The sequence below is a fragment of the Protomyctophum bolini genome, assembly GCF_963924005.1.
Source record: "Protomyctophum bolini genome assembly, chromosome: 20".
In the NCBI taxonomy this organism is placed as follows: Eukaryota; Metazoa; Chordata; class Actinopteri; order Myctophiformes; family Myctophidae; genus Protomyctophum; species Protomyctophum bolini.
Window position 1 is genome coordinate 16,514,714 of NC_137881.1, and position 18,478 is coordinate 16,533,191.

At 44.9% G+C, this 18,478-nt stretch overlaps 2 protein-coding genes across 3 annotated transcripts in view; both read left to right on the top strand.

Annotated features, from left to right (window-relative positions):
* spag17 (sperm associated antigen 17) overlaps window positions 1–15,200 on the top strand; it is a 31,674-nt gene extending 16,474 nt beyond the window's left edge. Inside the window, exons 23-48 of one of the 2 annotated variants that reach the window (XM_080792866.1) lie at window positions 424–519; window positions 1,342–1,523; window positions 2,119–2,212; window positions 2,745–2,884; window positions 3,145–3,271; window positions 4,090–4,262; window positions 4,630–4,774; window positions 5,049–5,533; window positions 5,839–6,030; window positions 6,584–6,729; window positions 7,072–7,202; window positions 7,424–7,557; window positions 7,830–8,024; window positions 9,019–9,132; window positions 9,232–9,283; window positions 9,505–9,580; window positions 9,717–9,779; window positions 10,393–10,486; window positions 10,940–11,054; window positions 11,270–11,309; window positions 12,176–12,240; window positions 12,499–12,635; window positions 13,624–13,814; window positions 14,013–14,073; window positions 14,354–14,501; window positions 14,814–15,200. In XM_080792866.1, coding sequence (XP_080648992.1) covers window positions 424–519; window positions 1,342–1,523; window positions 2,119–2,212; window positions 2,745–2,884; window positions 3,145–3,271; window positions 4,090–4,262; window positions 4,630–4,774; window positions 5,049–5,533; window positions 5,839–6,030; window positions 6,584–6,729; window positions 7,072–7,202; window positions 7,424–7,557; window positions 7,830–8,024; window positions 9,019–9,132; window positions 9,232–9,283; window positions 9,505–9,580; window positions 9,717–9,779; window positions 10,393–10,486; window positions 10,940–11,054; window positions 11,270–11,309; window positions 12,176–12,240; window positions 12,499–12,635; window positions 13,624–13,814; window positions 14,013–14,073; window positions 14,354–14,501; window positions 14,814–14,959 — 3,542 coding nt within the window. In that variant the 3' untranslated portion in view covers window positions 14,960–15,200. Of the gene's footprint in view, window positions 1–423; window positions 520–1,341; window positions 1,524–2,118; window positions 2,213–2,744; window positions 2,885–3,144; window positions 3,272–4,089; window positions 4,263–4,629; window positions 4,775–5,048; window positions 5,534–5,838; window positions 6,031–6,583; window positions 6,730–7,071; window positions 7,203–7,423; window positions 7,558–7,829; window positions 8,025–9,018; window positions 9,133–9,231; window positions 9,284–9,504; window positions 9,581–9,716; window positions 9,780–10,392; window positions 10,487–10,939; window positions 11,079–11,269; window positions 11,310–12,175; window positions 12,241–12,498; window positions 12,636–13,623; window positions 13,815–14,012; window positions 14,074–14,353; window positions 14,502–14,813 lie in introns of both variants that reach the window. The other variant, XM_080792865.1, reaches the window with a different exon arrangement.
* Window positions 15,201–16,985: 1,785 nt separating this feature from the next.
* Window positions 16,986–18,478, top strand: part of LOC308335475 (transmembrane protein 151A-like) — a gene marked incomplete at both ends in the record, with an annotated part of 32,170 nt that continues 30,677 nt past the window's right edge. The window contains one exon of the mRNA XM_080792525.1: window positions 16,986–17,054. Within this exon, the coding sequence (XP_080648651.1) occupies window positions 16,986–17,054 (69 nt within the window). The remainder of the gene's footprint in view (window positions 17,055–18,478) is intronic.

An 18,478-nucleotide genomic window follows, 5' to 3' on the forward strand; every position in this document is an offset into this window, starting at 1 on the left:
AAATAATAGAGACGGCAACGGAATTCCCCTCCCATCCACTTGCATTGCGTCTCTATTATTTATATATCTATGCTCAAACCGAGTGGAAGTGTGTAGGGCGAGTAGTGAGGAGCTAGTTTCAAAAATGGCCTTGGTCTTCCAAGTCCTATAGGTTCTCTATATGAATGCCTGTGAATGGCATTTGATTTGATTTGTCATTATTAACAATTACTAATTGTTGTGTAATACTGTACTACTATGACTACTGCTATGATGACTACTGTTACTACAACAATAATAGATCTATTTTTTTAACATAGGAAAGTATATAGATGGTGGTACAATAACACCTATTAACCTTGATGTCGTGTGTGTGTGTGTGTGTGTGTGTGTGTGTGTGTGTGTGTGTGTGTGTGTGTGTGTGTGTGTGTGTGTCCATGACAGCGGCAAAGATAGTGAAACATGGTTCCTTCTCCGCTGTGTTGGACAGTGGAGTCCGCCTTTCATACAGTTACTACGGACCCACCGGACAATACACAGGTGCCACATGACATTATGCTACTTTCGCTTTTTTCCCCCTATGAAGCAGGATATTTATTGTGTATATATATATATATATATATATATATCAAAAAAAAGAGAAAAACCTTCCAAGGAAGGGACTGCACACTCCAGAGAACAGAGACGGACAACTTACTGCATCAAACTTATTTATTAGCACGACGCGTTTCGCCGTGAGCTTCGTCAGGTGCAATGACATTGCCATTGTGTGTGTACCTGACGAAGCTCACGGCTTTTTTGTCTCATATATATGTATATATATATATATATATATAATAAAGCACCTGACGAAGCCAAACGGCGTAACGTGCCGTGCAATAAAAAATTAAGCATAAATAATCTTGTCCTGAGCGTCTCTGGAGTGTGTCCCTACCTTTCACTGGGGAAGTTCTCTTTGGCCTGCATATTGGTGTGCTTTCTGTATCTAAAAACAGTGTTTTAAGGATATTGGTGTGCTTTCTGTATCTAAAAACAGTGTTTTAAGGATATTGGTGTGCTTTATGTATCTAAAAACAGTGTTTCAAGGATATTGGTGTTCTTTATGTATCTAAAAACAGTGTTTCAAGGATCCTCAAAACACTGTTTTTAGATACAGAAAACACAATATCCTTAAAACACTGTTTTTAGATACAGAAAGAACACCAATATCCTTAAAACACTGTTTTTAGATACAGAAAGAACACCAATATCCTTAAAACACTGTTTTTAGATACAGAAAGCACACCAATATCCTTAAAACACAGTTTTTAGATACAGAAAGCACACCAATAAGGATATCCTTACATATATTATATGTTCCAGGGAGTCCTCGGGTTCCAGAGGAGGAAGACATCCCAGAGACCGAAAGCAACCCTCCAGCCTCTCCTCCAGGCCCACTCCCTTCTTCTAACCACGGTTCCAAAGCACTGGACCCTGCATCTCCACCTCCCCCCACCCAGGCCCAGGAGGACCCAGTCAGCCACACCAGGGCTCAGGACGCACAGGTGCCGACAACCAGGGACGTGCAGAGAGTGTTAATCCCGTTAAGAGGGCACTTTTGGACAAAAATAACTAAATTAGCAGATCTACAAGCTCACAATGCGTCGCACTGCGTTGAGAGCTTGTAGATCAGCTATTTTCGGGGCGCAACCAAGCACTCTTTAGCTACAGTAGTAGAGACATTGGATTTCTAAACAAATTTGTTCAACGCAAAATATTGTGTTCAAGTTGAGGAGACTTCGGGGAAAAAAAGCAATTCTCCTGAATGCTGCCTTCCGGCATGCCATGGAAAGGAGTGGCATTTGCATTTCTTTCACCATGTAGTAATATTAAACGCTACATTCGTGGTCTGGAAAGAAAGGGCAGTTGTTTTACAGACGGGTAAAAGGGCAGGGGCTGAAAAGCCCCCTTTGATGTCTATGTGTGCACGTCCCTGCCGACAACAGATATGCAGACAACAAACAAAACCACAAGCCAAAGCATGTGTGTGTGTGTGTGTGTGTGTGTGTGTGTGTGTGTGTGTGTGTGTGTGTGTGTGTGTGTGTGTGTGTGTGTGTGTGTGTGTGTGTGTGTGTGCGTGTGCGTGTGTGTGTGTGTCAGCAGCATGAGAACATGTCACCATCGCCATTCAAGAGCCTCAACCTGTCTGTCCCCAATGGCCTGGTGCTGACGTTCTTCACAGAGGAACCACAGGGTCAGTGGCATGTACGCCTTTTTATCCCACAATTTTGCAACCCATTTTTCCCCCACCCAGTGTCAATTATCTAATGTAATCCATGGGCGCAACACTTCCTCTGCCAAATCTGACCTCATGCTCCTTTCTATGCATGAGGAATCCAAGCTGCTTCTTTTCACCTGACAGGGGGGGGGGGGGGGGGGGGGGATTTCCCCAGCCGGACGTAGCGTGTGGAAGGAACAAGTTACTCCGACCAGTTCCTTTCCCCTCCATCAGGCACCCCGGCTGACCAGGGGGAGGTAGTTCACGCCTTTCTTTCTATCCATATATCTAGCATTTTTGCTTGCTTCGAAACACCTCAAAAGGCAAGACATGTACCGGGATTGAATTGAAAGAGGCCTTTTTCGGGATTGGGTCTGGTTTGGATGTTAAATTCCGAGGTCTTGAGTCAAAGGTAATGTCTTCACAAGTAACTGTTTGTGTGTAACTAGAACCCCTGCATGTATACGTTTGTGTTGCCTCTGAATGTACAGTGTGTGTGTGTTTACAGGCGATGGGACTGTGATGGTGAGACAGAGTTTTCCTAGCCATGGTTCTGGGGTCACAGAGGCGTCCCTGTCTGGAGAAAAGTCCCGGGTCATCAACATGCAGGGAGCTGTGGTCAGATACATGAAGGACGGAGCCACAGAGGTATACGCAGATTATGCACGTGCACACACGCTCGCTCGCACAGACACACACACACACACACACACACACACACACACACACACACACACACACACACACACACACACCACCGCCACCCCCACCACTACACGTTAAAGTTATCCAATTGATATAAGAGCAAAAACTGTCATTGTTTTAATAACCTCCTTTCGAATCTACAAATGTGGACACACTCAAAGCATATAAAAATGCATTGAAGCAGTTGCCTCATGTGTGCTCAGGTGCTGTTTGCGGACGGCTCTGTCAGTTTCAGCCCCGACTCTGGCCCGGTGTGGTTGCACGACTCCGAAGTGGAAGACGAAATGGTATCCATATTAGATGTTAAAGAAACCCAAGACAACAAGAAAGGTTAGACAGCAACACACTACCCAATGCAATTAGCCTGGAACTCATATGCTTTCTATGGCATAGGCAGCTCCCAGCAGGATCCGCCAGGAGAAACTGTGTGCAGCTGCTGGACACGAGACTAATTAATTAGAGCGAGAGAGGAGTGTGTGTGTGTGTGTGTGTGTGTGTGTGTGTGTGTGTGTGTGTGTGTGTGTGTGTGTGTACGGGTGTACGTGTGTGCGTCAATTTAACAAAGGTGCAGATGATTAGAAATCAGCAGAGAGTGATCGACGTTTGCGCTACTCTATGCCGAATTGAAGTGGAAGTTTTTTTTCCTCCCTGGAAATAAAAACGTCTGGGTTTCCGAGGCTACAATGCAATTAGTATACAGTATACTAGGAACCTCAGAAAACTGTGTTAGAACAAGTGAACAACCACTGATCTGCTGACTGGGGCAGAATGCACACGTGTTGCCATGCTAGGGTTAGGGTATGGGGGAATCCATGACTCTGCTTTGGATCTCCTAGTCCTTCATTTGTATCACTGCTGCGAATAGCAAGACACTGAACCCCTAACTGTCGGTAAAGCGTGGAATCGTTCAAGAGGACGTCCAGCGCCTATCTGCTGCTGTGAAATGTACCGGCATCTGAGGATGACGTACAGATGAGGATAGTTTTCATTTAGTTTCAGTCACCCGGAATGTTTTTGTGTTTTAGTCGACTAAACATCATATGATTTTAGTCGACTAAATCTGCAGTTGATTTAGTCGACTAAAATGTATTTTGTGTGTGTATTTTGTGTGTGTGTGTGTGTGTGTGTCTGTGCGCACGAGCGCGCAGGCAAGGCCTCCAAGAAGGACGCTGAGCCAGAGTTGATCTCCACTCCTCAGAGAGGATTCTGGGTAACCACCACGCCCTCTGGAGAGCGCATCTCCACTGTGGGCAACACGCACAAGGTTATGGCGGCTGACCCTGCTCTCACATACCATGCTACGGACCCCTTAACCCAGGCGGTGAGTGTCATATTAGCCTTCTACATCAGTTAGTTCCAAAACTTTTTTCTGAATTCTGAATGTTTTCCATCATGAAACCATGCAATTTATGACTCTCTGGGAGACAAAGGGCTCCATTTTTGTCACCGCTAAACCCCTTATGCCTAAACTTTTTTTTATTTTTTTTACTATTTTGAAAATCATTTTTGAATAGTTCGACTAGCCAATCTATATTGACACGTTGTGAGCTTGTATACTGGCCATTTTAACTATTCAAAAATGTTTTGCAAAATAGTAAAAAAAGGCAAAGAAGTTTAGCCCTTAAAGTGTACTGTCTTGAAAGTGACCTTGCCAACCCTCCCTGTGTGTGTCCACATCATCATGGCAGGTGATGTTGACCCGAGAGGATCACGTGGTGTCCGTTTTGGACAAAGACGGAACCCTGGCGGTAGAACACGCAGACGGAACCAGAATCACCAGCCTGTACCAGGACAGCCTCCCCCCTCGGCCCTCCCACACACTGCTACGCACAGGTGACTGGCACGCACGCACGCACACATGCACACTGTGCTACGCACCGGCGTCTCCACATATCATCTGAATGACAAATAATTGTTAGTACACACACATAGTGAAACCTTAAACCTTAATTCATCGATTAGTTAATTAATAATTAGAATAATCAAGAAGCAGGCATTTTTAAATGCTATTTTCGCATTTTTTGTCCAAAAGTGCCCTCTTAGGGGATGTCAGCCCCTGCCTCTCTAACACTCTCTGCTCCCATCCCTATTGTTATGCTTTCCCCAGGGGAGTGGCCTGAGAGTGGCTGCATGAAATCAAACTCTGATTCGTGCGCTGCATACGAGCACCCCGAGAGAACGCGCCGCGCTCAGAGCGTGTGCGAGGATGACGGCAAGGGGAGCGCGTGGGAAGCAGAGCGGGCCGTAAGCGTGCCGCCGTGCGACAACGGAGAGGCCACAGACGACGGCGGCAGTAGGACGACCAGCGTCCGGAGCGCACATGGCCCCGCGGGCATGATGTGTGAGAACAGCGAGGAAGAAGAACGGGAGCTCGCTGGTAATGGTGAGGAGGAGGAGGGTGCCTTTGCCAGTGAGACGGAGACGTCTGAGAGCGACGGCGAGGCGAGCGCGGCGTCCGCCGGCAGGGAGCGCGTGCTGATGGTGGAGAGAGAGGGCTGCGCCACGGTGGTCTTGTACCCGGAGAGACGCGTGGCGCACGTCTTCCTGGCGGATGGGACCGTCGCCACGGCAAACCATCGCGGGGCCTATCAGGTGGGTTTGGATAGCAAACATGCTAAATGTTACTTGAGTGGTTATTATTCAATGTCTCAAGGGTATATAGGATCCCAGTCAGTACTTGCCATTACCTCCTTTACCGCTTAAACCAATGGTTTTGAACCCTTTTCACATCAAGGTCCATTATTGCGACCGAAGCCTAAGGTCGCAGTCAACTATGGAATCGTGCATTTCCCGTGTGTTGGTCGTGACATCATGTGACATCATCAGGGATGGAGATGTGAAGACCTTGATGTCAAAGTAAATGAGACCTGTGTGTGTGTGCGTGCGTGTGCGTGCAGGTGTTTCCCTCCAGTGCGGGCCTGCTTCAGATCAAGGAGAACGGGACGTGTGTGTACTCGTCGCACCCCACCCTGACCCCCTGCCGCCCAGAGAGTGGAACCCCCCCGCAGAGCCAACCGGGAAGCTACGCCATGAGTCACACGGGCCTGGTGGCTTGTGAAGTCATAGATCCTGACGGCAACCACTTCCACGTCAGTCAACCGTCTTGATCGTTGCTCGCGCTGTCATGGGCTCTATGCCGCCTTCCTTATACTTCCTTCACAGGTGGTACCGCTGATACTAATGAAGGCTCTGTTCCATTCTGGTCAAACAGAGTCAGGGTGCTGCTGTTGTGCATGTTGTCTCACTGGAAACACTCTGCTACACCAGTGGGTCTCAAAGTGTCCTTGAGTGGGTGGTTCTCTTGGTTAAATGCACTGTGCCTTTTTGCTGAAAAGTTCGAGAATATTCATCTGTGCACCATCCACAGGAATAGTACTTTTGTTGGCAATACATTTCTTTTTTTTCTTTTATATTTTTGGCTTGACAGTGAAAGTGGAGAGAGTGACAGTGAAATGCAGAGAAAGGGGTAGTAGTAGGGGCAGACATTCAGCAAAGTTGGGACTAGCTGATCACAGCATTGTGCCTGTGACGCATTTCTAGCGATCGCCCCCGTTAACTAGCCAACTAGCCAGGCTTTTACTGCTAATGGAAAATTCAAATAGGTTATTTATAAGTTATATCTGTGCGTGCGTGCATTGGTAGGTGAGTGAAGATGGGCAGACATCAACGGTGATCTCCAGTCCTGTTGAAAGCACATGGGAGCTGGCGGAGGAAGACAGTGAACGAGAGGAGGAGGAGGATGGAGAGATGGAGAGACTGCATTTGAAACATGGAGAACAGTGTCTCAGGTATAGGCCTCCGCACTGTGCATCACTTACATGATGGAGGTCCCCAGCTGAATTAGTTAATAATATAGCATACGAATCTGTATATCCATCTTAACCCTATTTTATATTAAAAAAACGTATACAGAAAAGAATTGTGAATCTTTCTTTTATGATTTTTAAACATTTTAACATCACAAAATCCTCCCTTATAGGCATCTCCGGCACAAACTCTTTTCAGATGGCGTCCGGTCCACAGCCAAATACATTTCAAATTTATTTTGGGGGACCTTGACCTGAAAATATTTGAGAAACACTACTGTGTTAGAAGATCAGACCGGAGAATATCTTGCCCTTGTCTTCCAGGCTGTTCCTGGTCCACGAGGATGGCTCTGGCACTGAGTTCCTCAGTTCTCACACTGTGGAGGAGTTACTGGACGAGGCCTACTCTGATCCTACCGTGGCTCTGCTGAAGGAACCACTGCCCGATGCACACGGTAGGCCGACAATCTTGGATTCTATGATCTATATCAGTAGTTCTCAAACTTTTTTGTGCCAAAATGATAAATTGATATATATTTGGCTGCTGGCCCCCCATCTGAAAATGTTTTGTGAACAATGTTGTGTGTGTGTGTGTGTGTGTGTGTGTGTGTGTGTGTGTGTGTGTGTGTGTGTGTGTGTGTGTGTGTGTGGGTGTGTGCATGTGCGTGTGCCCCAGGTGTGTTCAATATTACCATCCTGAAGCCCAGTCACCAGAGTGTGTGGTCCCAGTGGTTGCTAGGGAAACAGAACCCTGAAATCATCCCTGCCAACCTCAGGAACCGCACCTGGCAAGACTTCCCAAGAGAAGAGGTACATGGTGTACACACACACACACACACACACACACACACACACACACACACACACACACACACACACACACACACATCAGTACATTATACGGTATATTTTGATGCCAATAATATTGGCATCAAAATCTAAATTTACAAAGATATTATCTTTGTAAATTTAGATTTTCAGGACTTTTACTTGTTAACAGTATTGCAGTATTGATACTTTTACAGTACAAGTAAAACATGGTCCTTCTTGTCCTTGTCCACCACTGCTCCTAACTAACCCAGAGGAAGACAGCGGGCCCTCCGTTGGGTTCTGACCTGGGAGTGGGCCTGACGCTGACAGAGAGAAAGCCCAGTGTTTCTCCTCCTGCCTCACGCCGATCCCTGCAGAGCTGCCCCGAGGCCCTGGAGCTCAGAGAGCTGAGGCAGTACCCGCCCGTCACGGCGCAGCTGAGGGGCAGGCTGGATACGAGGCTGAAGGTAGATTATACACCTGTTTGTGTTCTATACGCTGTTACAGCTGGGCCACTTCACCCCATTCTGCAAGCGGATCTTATTTTAATGATGTTTGGGAGACAAACACTTTCCTGGGTTTTTTGTTTTATGTGGGTAATTTGTGTTTTTAGATATTTTAGTATCTGTGATGTCATGGACACTGGTCTCACTGCAGGATTACTACAATGACCATAATGCTTTGCTGCACTCACCCCACCGTGTGGAGTCTGTCTTACTGAGACAACATGTAGTCCAGACATCACTGGGACTCTAAAAACACGTGGTTGCAAAATGGGTTAAGTGGCCCTTTAAGTATGTAGATTGGCCAGTTCTGCTGCCATTGTTGTCTTAAGATGCAGCCATCATTAATATCCCATTTTAAATGTAAATATAGAGTGCTCCGTATCTTCCACAATGAATCTACATTATTATGCTTTCTGACTAAGCTGCACTCAACACATGGTTATATTATACTTTCTCTGACTAAACTACACTTAACACATGGTTACAGCACCCAGTGGCTCATGAGGTAAGCAGTTGCCTGGGAATTGGAAGGTTCTCGGTTCCCTCGAGGCGTATAAATTAGTCGCTAAATAAGTATGTAGTATGTAAGTATTTGTATAGGATGGGTATAGGATGCTATGTAGGATGGGTGACAAATTCCAAATTAATTTAGCTTTCTCTCTCCATTCTGTCGGTGTTGGCTCAGGGGTAGAGTGGCTGGATGGTAACCGCAAGGTTGCCAGTTCGAACCCGGGCTCCCCCAGAGTTGGTGTCGAAGTGTCCTTGAGCAAGACACTGAACCCCTAATTGCTCCTGATGTGCTGGTTGGTGCCTTGCATGGTTTCCGCCGCCATCGGTGTATGAATGTGTGTGTGTGAATGGGTGAATGTGATGCACAATCTATGTAAAGCGCCTTGGATAAAGGCTCTATATAAATGCACCATTTACCAAAACAGAGCGTGTTTTGTCTGTATAGGAGTGCATGGAGCATTTCTTACAGAGAGAGCAGCTGTCAGAGGACAGGAAGGTCAGAGATCCACGCACAGAGGAGGAGAGAGTCCACGCTAGTGACCTGCTCAAACTGGTTCTGGTCAGCAAAACCAGACATACACATACACAGACACATACACATACACATACACATACACCGAGAATTTTATTTTAAGTACCGTCATTCTTTTTTTTGTAGTCACTTCCAGAGGCAGACTGTAAAAGTCATACATCTGACAAAAGAACTTCAAGTGAGTAACCATTGACTTCAGAATATAGTGTATATGTACAGTATTATGTACACATGACATGGTTGGTCAGTGAATGCTTGCTTGAACCCTCCTGTGCCAAAGCCGAGAAATCTCGGGTTTCTTTAATGTCTATTCATCCAGAATTAATTGTATTTTATTTACCGTGCTTTCGTGTGTGTGCGTGTGTGCGTGCGTGTGTGCGTGCGTGTCTGTGTCTACAGTGGACATAGCCAGTGTGTATGCCCAAGCTGTCTCAGCTCCGGTTTTGGAGTTAGACATATCATCATCAGAAGACAGGTAGGAATGCTAAAAAACTATCAATAAATAAACAAACAAACAATGATAATTGTGTGTGTATATCGGTATATTATTAATTGTAATATAAATTACATTTATTAATTATAAATGCAAAGTGATCTCTTCTCCACTACAGTCTTATAAGTGGGACTTCCAAGAGAAATGAATCCCAGTGGACCAAGAGAATGGCACAACACAGGTAAATCTTGTTGAATTAGTCTCTTTGGTTAATTGCAACCTGCATCAAATAGTTCTGACAAGCAATCATCTCCAGGGAGATATGTGCAATGTTTTATCCTGCTGTTTCACTACTGGGGGAAGGGAGGCAGGATATGATCAGGTTTGTATTTGTACGGAAAATAGAGTGGGGGAGGCCATTTATTCTTCTTCTTACGACAAATAGCTAATATAGCCGTCCATAACCCATCCATCGCGATGTGACACGTTGTGGGCTTGCAGCTATGCTATTTTCATGCTATTTTAAGATTTTGGCAAATTTGCCCATAATAGGTACGCCAGGGTTAATGTGGTCTACATACATTGTCAAATAGTGAGATTATGTGTAATATACATTTCCCCAAAAGGAATCAATGTAATGTCTGACCAGAAGCAGGGATAAAACAAATCCTCACCGGTGATTCAAATCAATGACCAGAGGGATATCAAAGGCAGAGGCATGGACCCCCTCTAGCAAATTGAACCCGGCATGTAATGGACTTGCACTCTAATCACATTTATTCAGCCACTGATTTAAAACTGCTGATCAACGCGTGTGCGTTTGTGCGTGTGTGCATAATGTGTATGCATTGCAGACAAGAGCTCCAGGAAGATAAGGCATGCAGAGAAGCTCTGAGGAACAGAATGGTTGTCCCTTATTTTCACCCAGAAAATGCTTCGCTATACCAGGTATGAACACAATGTGATATTATTGATAAACCCCTCATGGCTAATATGAAGAAAACAACCCAAAGAAATGAAACGTAAGCATCTGGTGTAAAAAAAGCTATATTCCGGCTCATGTTACCTTGAATGGTATGTATAAGTATAAACAAAGTACACAATTAATTGGTTTCATGTAATGTAAAAAAACAAAGATGGCATTTAAATCTGAAGTAATATCAAATGTAGCCTATAATCACAGTTTTTGTTGTTAATAATATAATGGAAATCTGTCCAATCTTATCTAGGATATGGCAGGCTGGCTGGCTGGCCGGCTGGCTGGCTGGCTGGCTGGCTGACTGACTGACTGACTGACTGACTGACTGACTAGATTAGAATATCACCAAATCTATAAATAGCAGTAACTTTCCACCTATATGATGTTGTGCCACTGTGTGGGAAACATACTATATCTTCCAGGGTCAGCTTCACTACCAACCTCCAGACATGAGGAGTGCGTCCATAGATCTTCCACCGTTTCCAAAGACAGACGACGCAGCAGCGGCTCTCCTGACAGTCGCCCCGCATGAGAAGAGTAAAGATAAACAAACACTAAACAGTAAAGACCTAGTGCTACACACCATTAGTTGGAAGTTAGTCAACCAGTAGCTGCATGTGATATGATTATTATTCATAATTCTTTTCAAGATTTCATTGAATATGGATTCATTCTTTGGTAAAGGTTTCATAATCATTAGAGGGTATCAAGAAAATATGTAATGTGATATTTGTGGTACGTGTGCCCTGCAGCCCACCGACCACTGAACCCAACACCCACTCATGCAGCAAGGTAAAAGAAAAAGTACAGTAGTGTACATACCATAATTCTTTGTGTTTATACACTATGTAAGGGGTCATTGTCGGGAGACAGGGGGTTTAACCACTGATGCGAAGCGGAGGTGGTAAGTCACCCTGAAGGTGAATTATCTCATATATAATACATATATATATCCTTGGCAGCATTTCTTTTCGGTTTTATGTTCTGCTCGGGAGTGAATGATATTTTAGCCATTGTAATCATTATTGTAGTCATTGTAGATATTGTAGTCATTGTTTTGTAGTCATCAAAGCCCTCAAACCAGAAGATAATACCTCCCCAAAAAATGACTTGCTCTCTCGTGGCCTGCGATGTGAATAGAATTTCCCCCGTGGGTTAACAAAGGTGTAGAGAAGATGCTAAATAGTCTCTGGAAAGTACACTCACATCAATATTCTAGAAATCAGCTAAACTACGCCACTTTTTTTGGGAAGGTATTATTCTTCTGGTTTGAGGGAAAGGAAGTTCCAGTTTGAGGGTTCCGGGCCTGATGACTACAAGACAATGACTACAACATGACGTAAGATATCATCCACTCCCGACTGGATCACATGGCAATTTAGTAACATAGACAAGGCTTTCCTACGAGCTTTTCCTACTGAAAAGCCCTGGTGACACGATATATATATAGTCCAACTGTCCAAGTGAAGAAAATAGAATGTGTCTTGTTACTTCTGTATATTGCTTTGTTTCTACCTGCTTTGTTGTACCTGCATTTATGTTTGACTTATTCCAGTTCCTAGAATAGGCTACAAAAGTTTTTTTTTCCATTATTCAACTGTCAGTCATTGATTGGAACTTAAATTTGCTGCTTGACTGTCTGGCAATCTTCACTTTAGTCATGAGGCAGTAAGTGAAACGCTGCCAATAGGGAGACCCACCAATCCCACGCCTCAAACTGCAGGTTTGCTCTACTACACAATGAACCCACTTAATCTTCCACTAATTACAGACTCAATCAATTAGAGCAGTTAACACTGAGAGTGTGTGTGTGTGTGTGTGTGTGTGTGTGTGTGTGTGTGTGTGTGTGTGTGTGTGTGTGTGTGTGTGTGTGTGTGTGTGTGTGTGTGTGTGTGTGTGTGTGTGTGTGTGTGTGTGTGTGTGTGTGTGTGTGCGTGTGTGTGCGTGCGTGCGTGCGTGCGTGTGCGTGCGTCCATCCCAGGTGACAGCAGCCTGAGAGTTTCACCAGAGCGTAATAAAGCAGTCCAGCTAGATGTGACGGGAAACCCTAGGAAAACTAAAGTCAGAATACCATCCTCTATACTCGGCTCCAAACCCTTTAGTACACCAAACCACAAGGTAATCACGCACGCATGCACACACGAACATACATTATCAACTTCATAAAAGGTGCTGAAGTTGTCTCTGAGTCATCCAGTTGAAGAGCTCTTGGCAGAGCCAAGAGTTTGGGTTTGGCACAACCAAAGATGTTGCGACTTGCGAGTCATTGCTTGTTTCTCTCTGCATATATCAAGCTTGTGCGTGTCTGGAATAAATGTATGATGAGGTTTGTGGTTGGCAAATAGGCTGCTGCGGGGATTGATTGATAACAGATTAACTAAAAGAGTGTTCAACTGGGACACCCCCTCAATTGCACCCAAAAAACCTGAACTTTGAACATTCAGCATTTTTGGTGACTCATACTGCTCTCCTAATAGTGATGGGGCCGTGTTTTTTTCCGATAATATTTTTCATTAATTAAATGTTTATTGTGTAGGTCTATGTTAAAATAACCACATTTAACCACATGAATCCAAGTGTACCTACAGTATATTCATGGGCATGTAATAACAAGTGAACGATTGGTGAAAATAATTGAACAATTGCGAAAATAATACTGCAATGCTATTTCCGGTGAACGGATGAAAAAAGTAGGGGACCAAGCATAGAGCCCTGGGGGTCTAGAGCAGTCTAATTTGGCCCAGACCGGCCCACCACAACCAGCGCTCAGATAGCAGAAATTCTACCGCCCGCTCCGTCGAGGCACACACAAACAAACAAGCCCTAATACCACCACTTTTACAGAACAACATAAATGATACAAACCAACAGACAACTACACAACCCTTTGTAGAGGGTTTATTTGTCACCCACTGATACAGGTACAGTGAAATTATCATGATGGCACTGGCAGAATGGCAGCACGCCCGGACCTTTCCTGGTGGCCTGCCGCCTATTGGCCTGCCTGCCTGTCCAAAAATAAACAACAAAAAACAAAACAAAGATATGAACTTGTGGTCTGATCTGCACTGTACGTTCTCAGTCACCTCTCACCTCTCCACTGTAGTTCTTGCTGCTGGAGGAGCCAGTGAGGAGGAGGTGCAGAACGGTGTCTCTGGGAGGTACGTATCCCACCGCGGCCAGGCGGGGGGGTTTCCAGCTGCTTCCACCCTGCGGTGCTGCCTTCGGGACCCTCAGAGAAGGCAGCTCCTACGCCATGACCATGGTGATGAAGAACGTGGGAGTCGACACCTGCAGGTGATCACAGTGGTGGAGAGAAAGTACTCAAATGTTTTACTTTTAAGTAACAGTATAGGCTATAAATCCTGCAATGTAGATGCACTCCGTTACAAGTACATGTTCCGTATGTAAGAACAAACGCTGGTCTGGTTGACCTACAAGTGCTGTATAAAGTAACAGCCTTCACTTCTAACAGTTTGTTCTTGGTTATTCCAGGTTCACTGTGAAACAGCCTCCTCCAGCTACAGGCCTCCGAGTCATCTACAGCCCTGGGCCTGTAAGCTTCGCTCTGGGTGTTGATATGTGTGTGTGGGGGTGTAGAGCATGTTTGTTTGCAAGTGTGTTTTGTCTTTACTTTGCTATAGAAGTGAAGGTTTTATGTGCAATACTGTTAGTATTGAATTTTGTAAAATAACTAAATTACTAACTATACGCAAACGCACACACGCGCACGCACACACACGCGCGCGCACACACACACACACACACACACACACACACACACACACACACACACACACACACACACACACACACACACACACACTCCCCCCTAGGTGGCTGCTGGGTTGCATGTTGAGCTGCAGCTGCAGCTGTTCGCCATGTGTGTAGTCCATGAAGAAGAGGCAGAACCAAAGAACTACATCTCCCAGCACATCGTCATCAACACAGAGACAGAAATCCTCTACCTCCCTGTCACTGCTAATATCCTTCATGTACTATAATTGAAAATGTTGTCTTTTGTTAGGCATGTTCAGAGTCACAATCAACCAGTCACTTTATTGTATTTTAGGCCAAGTACGTTGAACATACAGGGAGTTAAATGCAGTCGATGCTCCATGCGTAGTCAGTCATAACATAACAACGTACCTCATTCTTTCAATCAATAGTCTTAGAATAGAACTACAAGTACTTCAAATAGAAAATGTTTTTAAAAATGTGACTGAACTAAAAATGTACAACATTTACAAACAGGGCTCAAAAAGGTAACACGCTCCTTAATATGAAATCTCTCACCCATCCTACCTGAGAAGCTATATGATTCATGGGCAAAGGAGCGCACCGCATCACGCAACAAAGAAAGGCCTGGGGTAAACCGAATCACCTCCACCCCTCCTGTGAGACGAGGAGTGGTACTGCCCCACAGGCAGCCCCACCTCTGACTACAGGGTGCTACAGTTTGTTGTCCTAAATCCCATAATTATGAGTTCCCTCGCCCAGAGTTCCAATGCTACATTCAGACACTGATCCATCCAGCCACTCTACCCCTGATCCACCGCCACCCTGTAGCACTGTAGCACAGTGGTTCCCAAACGTTTTCATGTCAAGGACCCCAAATTGACCCCAATGAGCCCACGGACCTCCATTTGAAAAGATATGCCAGGGACCCCCATAAAAGAAGATTTTGACGGCTCTAGCAGTGATTCTCAACCCGTTTAATTTCAAGGACCCTAGGGTCACTAGGGTCCTTGAAATTAAACGGGTTGAGAATCATATTTTAGGCCAAGTACGTTGAACATACAGTTTGACATGCATATTAGTCTACAGACTAGATTTAATGTAATTTCTATCTCTGGGACCCCCAATTTATATTGTAAAATCACAATACACTCAGAGTTACAGACTCATAAGAGTCCATTTGGTTCCAAACTATCATTTAGCTGGGGACCCCCTGGGACTCCCTCAAGGACCCCCGGTGGGACCCCCGGTGGGAACCACTGCTGTAGCAGACTCATGTATGGTTGTATTTCCATTGATGACTACTGTTTTGTTTTGTATGTTTGTATTTTCCACAGTAACGGTATACGATTTCTCAGAGAATATGAAATAAAGGCAGAGCTGAATTATCATAGGGTCATAGGCCTACCATGTCTGCTATTGGAAGATCTGTAAATTGGAATTGAAAATCGTTATTTCTTTATTTTAACACTAAATGCTAACAATTTGAGTAAAATCAATTCAGTGGGGTACAATAAATGAGATACCACTATTGCTCCTTGCCTCCTTTATTTCCTCTGGTTACTTTAGCTGCAGAAGAATGTATGGCAGCAGCTGTGCTGCATCATGACTCCGTTTTTTATTTAAGCTAATATTAGGCCTACAATTATGTTCATAAATCGTGGGTGCACGTGTATTACGTGTTTGTGGGAGGGGGGCAATCTGAGAATCCCATCGTCAAATATTCGGGAAAACAGCGGCCCCTGTTGGACGCGAGGCAACAGTCTGTTTTGAGAGACTAGTGGGGGGGTAGTATCACGGGAATCCTGTAATCCTATGCAGGTAGTCATGTATGACGTCACCGCCGGAGTACTGCGATAGGCAGGTAGACGGAGGAGGAACAAACAGCTGACATGACGTGACAGCCAGCCAGCTCTACCGGACGAAAACAAAGTTGTTTTTATAACCTCGAAATCATTATTATTATCATCAACTCGTTTAGCCTACTAGCACGTCACGAGAATAATGACGACATCGCGAGCAAATACATCCACGACGCCGGTTATAATAAAAACCATAAAGTAAACAAAACAACCTTTATTTTATTTATTTTCTCCTCCAGATTTCCTGCAGTCTCTCCAGCGTGTTCCATGCGTCTCTGTCTCTCGAACGCGCACGCGCGAGTACACACACACGCCGCCTCGCTTTGAGCAGCATCAGGGGAAGCAGCACGCAGCTGAACTGCAACACTGATTGGCGCGGAGGAGCAGAGCACCAGCAGATTGACTAGAGTCGAGACTGTCGACGGCTTGCTTTGCTGCATGCCGTGTTTGTTTGGCTTTTGGTTTGTCGCAGAAAGGAAGGATGGGGGAGACGTTGTGTATTAGGCTGACAACCTTTTTGGAAAGCCCGACGGAACGTTAAAGAAGACAGAGAGAGGGGGACTGGCTGGGGAGCGACGGGACGGGACGGGGGAAAATTCGGCGTTTTTAGACGAGAATGCTTATTTGCCGCAGGACCCGCCACCACCATCGTGAAATTGGATACCGACTTGCGGCGGATGGGGTGACCGAGCGTCCTCCTCGCCTGCTGCTGCTCCGCCGGGGAGGTCCCACTCCCTGCAGCCCTCCTCGGCCCTCACCGGGGTGGTGGTTGGAGGAGCTGCTGCCCGGGCCCGGCTCTTCTGGAGGAATTAATAAGACACCGTAGAGGATAGGCACGGGACGGTGAGAAACAACAAAGAGGGGAAATATGCAGACGGAAGAGGAGACGGCGGCCGCAGAAGAGCCCATTTTGGAGGAAGGTGCAGGGAGAGAGCAGGTAAGGGGGAGGGGGAGGGGGGAATCTCTCTCTGGCAGTTGTAAACAGAGAGGGTAATAATGGGGATGAACATGTGCATTATGCATATTACTTTGCCTTTCAGAATGGAATACCTTTATTCTCCCTAGTGTCTTCATTACATCACACTTATTGTTGTCCTATGCACCTTACACACACACACACACACACACACACACACACACACACACGTCAGAACAGTCCATATAGTGTAAAAGATGTTGGCTAGGCCTATTTGGACATTAGGTGCTTAAAACATTGGAGAGGAGTCACGCAGGACAGGATTTTGGCCTGCTTAATGTTTGTGATGCTATGATTTACCCTAGTTTTTAGGCAGAGAGAGACTGATAGCGACGAAGGGCGGGTAATGCTATGTTATGAATTGTTTATGAGGGCTTTAATATAGAGTACAGACACAACATCTAGGGCAAAGCTGCTAAATAAAGTAGCCTACAATCCTTGAGTAAGCAGAAATAGTTCAAGGTTTCTTTCCCCTTCAGGGAAACTGTATTGGTCAAGAACGGCAAAAAGGACACAGTAAGAAAACGGTTACAGAATGAGTAAATGGGGCAATGTGGTTTGGGATATTTCATTTGTACATTCTCACTTTAGGTATAAATAGACTATAACCAGTGATGGAAGTAGTACTCATATATTTTACTTCAGTAAAAGTATCAATACGGCAATGTGTAAGTAAAACTCCAGTGTTCAAGATGCACTTAAGTATACAAAAGCATTAGCATCAAAATAAATGTATATATAGAGCCGAAGTGGTTAATGTATAGTTTTATGATAATAATCTGAATATGCAAAGTAACTAATAACTAAAGCTGTCAGTGTCAAATAACTGTAATGTAGTAAAAAGTACAATTTGTACAATACCATACAATAAAATACCTCAAAAGAGTACTTACTTTACACCACTGGCTATTATACCAACCTACGAATTTAGACTCCACTAAAACGCTTTCCACCTACTCCCCTGGGTGTAGCTATACCATTACCTTCCAGCCTCATCTACGCTGAACTAGTTAGTTACTGGAATCACCTCTCCTCAGCAGTACCCAGCCTATTTATCTGGCTAATCCACTGTTCACCTAGCAGCCTAATTTCTAGAGAAATGGAGCAAACTGAAGAAATGGAGCACAAGATAGTGGGAATACTGTGTACATTAGGACAAAGTAGAGCATGCACATCCATTCTGGTAACCGGGTGCATGCAGGACAAACAGTCAGCATAATGACATAATAAGAGAGTCTGCACACTGTTAAGACTCGCTCCCTCCATCTTTATCGAATAAACATAGTGGGAGCTCTAACCATATGCAGACAAACTGCAGTTATATATATATACACACCATATAATTCCTTCAGCTTACCCCATTTTGTCTTAATTTATAGTACCAT